Source organism: Strix uralensis, chromosome 12 (assembly GCF_047716275.1).
Source record: "Strix uralensis isolate ZFMK-TIS-50842 chromosome 12, bStrUra1, whole genome shotgun sequence".
In the NCBI taxonomy this organism is placed as follows: Eukaryota; Metazoa; Chordata; class Aves; order Strigiformes; family Strigidae; genus Strix; species Strix uralensis.
In genome coordinates this window covers 822,069-830,648 of record NC_133983.1, presented here as the reverse complement: position 1 = coordinate 830,648, position 8,580 = coordinate 822,069, and the positions used below count along the sequence as shown (strand labels likewise).

The 8,580-nt window shown below is 45.2% G+C and overlaps 1 protein-coding gene across 1 annotated transcript; it reads left to right on the top strand.

Moving 5' to 3' along the window:
* The first annotated feature begins 937 nt into the window (after positions 1–937).
* Positions 938–5,052, top strand: LOC141948910 (E3 ubiquitin-protein ligase RBBP6-like). Its single transcript, XM_074881925.1, has 3 exons — positions 938–1,103; positions 4,062–4,161; positions 4,788–5,052. The coding sequence occupies exons 1-3, from the start codon at positions 938–940 to the stop codon at positions 4,870–4,872; spliced, it is 351 nt and encodes a 116-aa protein (XP_074738026.1). The 3' UTR covers positions 4,873–5,052.
* The last annotated feature ends 3,528 nt before the right edge of the window (positions 5,053–8,580 follow it).

The window sequence follows — 8,580 nt, the reverse complement described above, 5'->3', positions numbered from 1 at the left end:
ACCCAGGTGAATGTGAGCGGTGTCTCCATGGGGCAAGGTGAGCGGTGGTCTCACTGAGGTCAGATGGCCAGGGCTGAAGGGGTCCTGCAGATTTTTCAGCAAAGATACGAGGTGATTTGGAGAGACTGTGGCCTCTCCCTCCCGTGGTTATCACCTGAGTAAAACGGTACGTGTGCTTAAGGGTTTGGTGGGCTTGGAAGAGACCAATTAATTATTGTTGGGCTCCAAAGCCCCATCCAAATGTCGCCTGCTGACTTGGGTCAGTTTTGTTCAGTAGTTGTGTCCCGGCATGGCTTCTGACAAGCACGGCAGTAGTAGCTGAGGTTAATAACTGTGGAAGCCAGAGCAGTTCCTCGAGGTGAAGTCCCTGAGGCGCAGCGCGGGGCAGCGGGTGGCCCAGCCGTGGGCAGCGGCTCCCCCTCGGAGCAGGAGGGTCAATGTACACGTGTCAGAGCCCTGGCTCCTCACACAGCACCAGCCTCCTTTTGCGGAGACGGGGGATTGTTTTCCTGGCTTTTCATCTTCTGAATAGATGGCCCTCAGAGAGAGAGGAACCCACTGGCCGTATTCGCTTGGCGTAAGCTTGGAAGCACCAAACAAAATAAACACTTTTGCTGAATAGTGTCATAAAGGCAGCAGTTACCTTCTGGATGCCTGTACTGGCACGTAGATGGCAAAATCCCATTCTCTGTGATGGACTTGCACCATCTTTTGAGTCCTAGGCCCACATGGGCCTGTTAGGCCATTCCCAGCTGGGACTCACAAAGTCCTTACCAGCAGAACATAATGAACATATCAGAACATAATGTTTTGATGTTTAGGTTTTATAATCTGTTTTCACTGCTTTTGGTTGGGTACAAGTGCTTTGTTCTAAGTTCTCCTCACCTTTATTTCTTCTTCTAGAACTCGAACCGAGCCAGCGAGTGGAACATCAGCCATGCCGTGCGTGCATTACAAGTTCTTCTCCCTGCTGCAGTACGACACGGTCACCTTCAGCGGCCTCAACATCTCCCTGGGCCACCTGAAGCGCCAGATCATGGGCCGCCACAAGCTGAAGGTGACCAACTGCGAGCTGCAGATATCCAACGCCCAGACCGGAGAAGGTGCGTGGGGGCGGCGGGCACGGGGCCTCGGGCACTGCCCGGCTGGCGGCGGCCACGGCCTGCGGGAGCCACACTCTGCTCTCTGTGGCTTGTCCCCACGTGGCGTGAGTCAGCCTGGGGCCCGTCCCGCCAGCGTGCGGGGAACTGGGAGGGCAAGTGGCGCCAGCGATTCAGTGAGGTGGGAAGGGACAGTGCGATTCGGCCACCGTCGGTAGCTGTGGCTTGTGCGGGGACCTCACAGAGCCGTTCCGATCTGTTGTTAGACACGGAGCTGGGCGTAGGAGACTACGTGGTCGATGTGCAACGTCTAGTGCTTGCAAAAGCCCAGTAGCCACTTACCGGCCATCACTGGCAGTAAAACAAGTTTTGTGCTAGAAGGGAGTGGGAATCAACAATGGTGTTGGCTCCAGCTTTGTTGAACATTTCTGTTGGAGCTCTGCTTGGACAAGTGTGAAAAGTAGCCCTGTTGAGCGTGATGTCGCTGCTCAATCTGCAGATGTGGAGTCGTGGCGAGGCAGAGTGACACTGGTAGTTGCCAAGGCCCCGCAGCTACACGGGATGTTGCTGCCTGCGGGGAACAGGCTCCTGCTGGCAGATGCCAGTTTTGTCTGAGAGCTGTTAGACTAAGCTGGCAGCTGTTAAATTCAAAGGGAGCAAACAGAAATTTCCAGGGACTTCAGGACTAATGCTCCAGCTTTAGTCCTTTCCTATTTAAAACCAAAAAAGTTAACTTTTAAGTCTACATTGTTTGACTTCACCAGATTTCATCATTGACACAGATTTCATCACCAAAATGAACTCAATTAATTGACGTGAAGGAAAAATAAATGTATGAAAGCCAACAGGTGTCAGGTCCCTTCACAGAACTACCTCGGCAGCGCACTCCGCTGTTTGTAAACCCTCTTCCACAAATCCTCTGCCTCAGTGACCCAGCTGGTGGGATGCTTCAAGTCCCACATACAAATATGTGCCGTGATAAGTGTCCTGCGCAAGTAAAGCCTTTACTTCACCAGGTTATTGTCACTCTTCAGTTTTCAGTTGATCCATTTCAATGTGTACTGATTGACTTTTAAGGGGAATTCATTTTTCTATCAGTCTGGTATTAGATGGCTGGAGGTCTCCTCCCTGTGCACTTCACAAGTGGATTGAAAACAAGCATCCCTCCCTCTGTCTATATATATCTCATGCAAGGACAGTCTATTCAGAAGGCAGATGTCAATGCTTCTAATGGTCAGTGAATTGTCATAAAATACAAAAAGAGGACCCATTCCTCTCTTTGCATCATACACCTGTTGTGCATGTTCCAGCTGACCTCTGCACGCTTGCAGAATTGGCGAATAAGTGCACTGGTTGCTGTCCTCATATACACAGCCTCCCTCGAGGAGAGGTGCTGCCACCTGCAATCCTCTGCAGACCTACCAGAACCCTCAGCTGGGCACAGGCGTAGCAAACTCCTGCCTTTTTGTGGAGCCACTGTTACTTATCCTGTGCCTCTGAAATCTCAGTCCAGTGGTTTGTGATCTGGACCAGAAAGAACACTCTGTATGACTCCGTTCAGCAGGTGGAAACAGCTGCTTTGGGCTTCCAGAGCTGCAGCTGGCATCATCTCCCCGTTGCTTGTCAGCCTCAGTGCTCTTTGAGCTCCTCCGACATCAAAAAGTCCCATCTCAGGCCTTTCCTGACAGGTGGCTGTGTAATGGTGAGATTCCCCATTTGAGCAGAGCTCTAGGCGTTGGTTTCAGGGTATGACTTCTGTAAAAGCTTTGGGTTTTGTCATTAGTAGTACTTTCACAGCAACTTTGGCTTTCGGGCCATTGTTCTGATTCGGCCTCCATAGGTAACGGCTTTTAATAGTTAAAACTGTAGGCAGATCACAGGGCATGGCTGCTGATGGTGCTTTAAAACATTTAGTCATATCCAGCTTGTGCAAGTACAATATATAAACCATTCTCATGGAGACGTCTTTACATGTGAGACTCACTCATGGGAGATCTTCACATTTGAGGCTCACTCAGTCAAAGTGTCTCAGGTAGCTCCTCCTCTTCAGAAGACGAACACGGTGTAAGCCAAGGCAAAGCATGGAGACCTTCAGGCACGCTCTGGTTTCAAAAGGCTTTTCAGAAGACTTGTCTTCGTAATTAATTTCATTTGAGTCTCTCTGCTCTGCAAAAAGTGAATTGAAAGAATTCGCGTCCCTTTGGCTTATTCAAGCTAGATGATTAGCTTAAGAGAGGAGACACCACTTTAGTTGGAGCCAGTTCTGCCCTACGTGTGAAAGCAAGCTCAAAAAACCCCTCAGGTTCCTGTGATCCAAACTCCAGCACTGCCAGTTCCGTTTGCATTCGCATGTACAGCCCTGAGCAGCTGACAGTGTGGCTGTCGATGGACGAAGCCCCGAGAAGCAGAGAGCTGGCGGCTCTCTTCTGTGTTCTGTCAGTCCCCAGCACTCGCAGCCCAGGGGAATCGTTTTTAGGGAACAGCTCGGAAAGCAGCGGCGCAGAGTTTTCATGCTTTAGCCGAGCGCCTGCTTTGTTGCAGGGTAAGCTGGTCAGACTTTAGAATCTGGTTTACGCAGGTGAGACTTTGCTGTGGTTTGTTCCTCTCCAAAGATCTCTCGGGTTTGTAGCCTAACAGAAGCAAAAGCAACTTGAGCTAGGTCAGGAAAGAACCTCAGGCATGAGCAGACTCTCCTTTAGTGACCTCTGAGACCATTTTGCTGCTGGCATCCAAAGTGTTTGAAAAGAATGGAAAAGGTTTTGCTGCTGGTGTTTGATTCTCAAACCTGAAGACTTCTTGAAAGGTTCTGTTAGTGTGTTGAGACGACGGGAGTGCCATGTCACATACAAAATTTTGCTTTTCTGTCTGTGAAGGGGTTCTCTCAAGTGCTATGTAATTACACATTAATATACATTCTTACGAACTGACTAATGTTTTCTTCTGTATTGGTGTTGTTTTCAGAATACACCGATGATAACAGCCTGATTCCTAAGAACTCCTCGGTGATTGTTAGAAGAGTCCCTGTTAGAGGAGTCAAAACTACCAGCAAAACACGATTTATGTAAGTACCCATAAAGCACTGTAGTCTGTGAGGGGTTGCAGTGTGTTAACTTTTTGTATGGAGATTAGTTTACAGAGGCATTCGGAGTGTATCTTTCTTCTTTTTACTGCTTTTACAGTAAAGAGAGATACGCATGTTCCCCTCTCAGAAGAGTCTGTCAGTGTTTGACTGTGTCTTGCATGTGGGGGAGGCGGGGTGGGATATGGCAGGTATTCTTATGCCTCAGATCTGGCTTTCTGGCATACTGGCTACAGAGGAAAGACCAAGGGTCGCTGTTTGGATGGTTGGTTATGTAAGAGCACAAAGCTGTAGCACAGACTTCATCGTTTTGATACTTACACAGCAGAGACAAAATATCTGAGGACTTCCTCTGGCACTGTTGTGTTCTAGAGCTGTAAGTCGGACAGTAATTGCTGACAAACTAGAAATGGGATTTTTTTTTTTTTTTTTAGTTGCACTGAATGTACCAAGAGAGAACAGTTTATGTATACAAATACATTTCCACGTTCACTAGACTATCAGAACATAATGCCTTGATGTTCAGGTTTTATAATCTGTTTTCACTGCTTTTGGTTGGGTACAAGTGCTTTGTTCTAAGCTCTCATCACCTTTATTTCTTCCTCTAGAACTCGAACCGAGCCAGTGAGTGGAACACCAAAAGCGGTATGTAAAAACACAACCTCACACTTTTTTTCTACACATTGCACTTAATTCTAAACAACGTAGCCTCGTATTAATCTCCCAAACATTAACTTAATCTGTTCTGCAGCAAGACATAGTATATGTTGTAGAGACCATGTATTTGATTCACAGCACAGTGAAAACTGAGTAATGCCACCATTTGCACAGTTCTAATGTGAATATTGGTATTTGTGCCTAGTGATGCATTGTGTTTCATATTGAATATGCTGGAATATTTCCTGAATGACTTTGTGTTGTACAGATAATGTAGGATTGGTTTTAGATCAGGTAGGTTCAAGGTTTGCACAATTCAATGGTGCTGTGTTCTACATCTGTCTGTCTAGAGCTAGTATGTTTGTATAGGCTGTCGTGTGCTCTTTGTTTCTTGCAATTAAAATTGTTTGAGTGTATTTTTTCCATTTTCACATTGTATCACTTAGCTTTTGTTTTTAAATACTTTCTTTGCCTAACAGTTTGGGAAGATGTTATCAAAACCCACTGAGAAACCATTGTTGTTCTACTTGGTACTGTTTCTTACTTTTGACTTGGCGGTTCAAACAAATCCCAAAATCAACGTATCCCATACATTTTGAGGACAGTTCTGTGCAGCTAAGATTCCTTTTCGTGTCCTGAAATACTTGGGTATTTGTTCCTAAAGCTGTATAACTGAAGTGCTATTGTTTGGCCTCCTCTGAGTACTTAAAGGTCTCTAACGGATTGCTGTGAGTTTAAATGTTGTTGCTACCTGAAGTGGCATTCCTAAGTTCTGCATTTGATCTTTCCGTTTTATCCGATGAAACGGTTTAGTTTCACAGTTTGTCTGCAAATGCAAATACCTAAAACCCAGCGCACCGAGTTCAGCTGCTTCTCATGAACCACGTTGGCCCTCTGAAGCTGTCATAGGTTTGGACTTTGTTTTGAACCAATACAATTACATTAGGTTGGACATGTCTCTTTCCGTGACACTCGGAGGATAGAGTGCAGACTTTCAGACTACAGTAGAGGTTAACTTTTGCTATGTTTCGATTGTACAACTTGAATATGTGTTTAATTTTTTGTGAACAGATTGAGGACTCTTCTGCACCCACTGCTCTGGCCCAGCTCATTAAGGTATGTGTATATTCTTGTCAAAGACTTAAAAAAACCCCACCACCACCAACAAAAAACCCCACTGGCTTCATATTTTTAAGTCTTGTACGGTGATGTATAACTGGATAACTGCTGTAATGTGAACAAAACTTAATTTTTAATAATTTACAGTATTGGTTTTAACTTTAGAATGTGTGTATATTTCCGTAGCACCCTGTAAAGAGTAGTTCCCAGTTTGGGAGGACAGAAGGGGAGTCCCTCAACACAATGTTGCACTATTGCTCATCTTCAAGACATAAAGAAGCAGCACTTCAGGACCTGTTTACTGTTTCTCAGACCTTTTGTTAATTTTGTGTTGGAGACCGACACAATTTTCACAGAAGAATTTAACTGGCTGCAAGTTATGGACATTTCGGGGGGGGTTGCAACAGCCAAAATAGAAGCGTTTGTGTAACACGGACAATTGCGTGGCTACGGTTGAGTTTCTAGTCACTGCAGTTATAGAGCCGCTCTCTGAATGCTGCACAGTTTCATAACTTGTAGTCTATGGAGAGTGGACAACACACCCTAATTTGTTTGAACGCAGACTGTAAATTGTGTAAATGTGCCTAATTGTTTGCAGGAATATCCCAATGTGTTAGTGCAGTGTATTAGCAGAGGTGGCCTTCTGAAGCTGCTGTAATGCCATGGTTTGCTGTGGAACTGCTTGCATTTTTTGCTCAACAATGTGTCACTTTGTCTGGGAAAGCACTAGTGGTTGCACTTTGTGAAAAGGCGTAGTGTGAGCCTGTCAAATTACTGGTCTTAAAGAACAGAGGAGGCAGGGCCTCGTGCAGAGGGGCTAGTTCTTTCTTCTGAAAATAAAGGCTGGAGTTCGAGAAATCTCTTCCCACTCTCCTCTTCCCTCTCTCACTGCAGAATTAAATTGTGTACATTTGGGGAAAAAACCCCAACAGTTACTTTGGAAGGTAGTCACCAGAAGAAATTGTTGGTTCTGTAAACTCATGTGAAGTTTGACTCTAAAATGTGAAAAACTGTCCAAGTGCTGTACACATTAAAGCTTTTGAGAAAATGTAGGTATTTCAGAAAAATGCAGGAATGTAACGTAAAGCAGCTCCATACTGTTATACTCCAACCTCCTCAGTGCAGACGGGCTTGGCATGGAGGCAATGTGTTGACAAGTTTTCTGCTTTGTTATTACCTTGTAGGAAATTCCGTATTTGAATTATGGTCTGTGCCTAGCAATGGTTTGTGGGGTTTGGATGTGTCTTGTAAACTGTCTGGGTTTAAACAAATTGGTCAAGTATCTGTAAAGTTTTCTGTAAATGGTAACGGAAGGGGTTTCATAGATGTCGGTCTGGATTATGTTACTGTTGTGTCTATAAAACAACCATTTCATAAACTGTTGAAACTAGTGGGTTGCTTTTGCATATAAACTCAAAACCATGAGTGGTTGCTCTGAATGATGGGTGCTTGGAGGTCCGTGTCCTTTACATCCCTCCCTTAGACCCTGCTGGGATCTGGACTAGTGTGTAATGAGAACATTTGAACAAATGCTACTTACAAAAAATCAGCTGGCTTTGGTAATTTGAAGGTCTAGTTCTGCGTAAGGTTTCTATTACAATTTGTGTGTTAGAAGGGCACAGCAAACAGGAAAAAATCTGCAGGTTGTGCTGACCATAGTTAAATCACTTACCGTGAAGAAGTGAGTAGGCAGGGGACATGCAGTCTGGGCTGCCTACAGCACACCATGGTCCAATTTCTGCTGGAAAGAATCTTTTGTCTTGCTGAGGAATTATAAAAAGCTTGATTCCTCTTAATGCTTCTGTGTCTGAAGCTGAATTTCGGTGAGCAAAAGCAACTTCCCTGACTCTTAAGTTGTGTGTCCTTTTAATGCTGCAAAGTGTAAACACGGATACTTGCATACATCTCCATTAAATGTACAGCGGAGATTTTCTCCTTCAAATAATCTGGAGCTCAGGAATCCATTTAAAAATACTGGATAATGTAATTTTTTCTACGCAGAGCTTCAGTCTGCTTGGAAGACATTTGGATTGGTTACACAAGTCTTTATGTAAGGTACAAACAGAGCCTCAGGTTTTGAGTGCCCAAGAATGCTCCTTCCAAGCAGGTTAACGGGCACAGAGACACCATGTGATGGCGTAAGGGCTCCCCAGAACATCTCTGGGACAACTCTGGCTCATAGAAGCAGCTGCTTTCCTGCAACCTCAGCTACTGCTGGGCTGCTTTTTACAGGGTTGGGTGAGTCTTTGGCTGGGGGAGCTTAAACGTGTTTCTAATGTGCGTGTCCAATAATTACCTGTTAAACAGACCGGCAATCTGGCTGAAGCCAACGCTTCCGAGGAAGATAAAATACGAGCTATGATGATCCAGTCTTGCCGTCAGTACGATCCAATCAAGTAAGTGTTGGCAAAGTCCTACCTGTTCTTTGAAGACTATGGAAACATTGTAGAGATGGTTGTTGGAACAAGAGAGACGCATACATACCATTTTCTTTTTTTCCCAAAAACCTTTTAGTTACGTGAAGAAACCCTTGGGTCCACCTCCACCGTCCTATATTTGCTTTCGCTGTGGAAAACCTGGGCACTATATAAAGAACTGCCCAACAAATGGGGTAAGATTGTGGGG

Excerpts from the sequence above, each read along its gene's own strand:
- LOC141948910 (XM_074881925.1), top strand. The coding sequence starts at position 938 with ATGCCGTGCGTGCATTACAAGTTCTTCTCCCTGCTGCAGTACGACACG. Across the intron at positions 1,104-4,061 it reads CAACGCCCAGACCGGAGAAG|AATACACCGATGATAACAGC; the intron begins GTGCGTGGGGGC and ends TGTTGTTTTCAG. Across the intron at positions 4,162-4,787 it reads ACCAGCAAAACACGATTTAT|AACTCGAACCGAGCCAGTGA; the intron begins GTAAGTACCCAT and ends TTCTTCCTCTAG.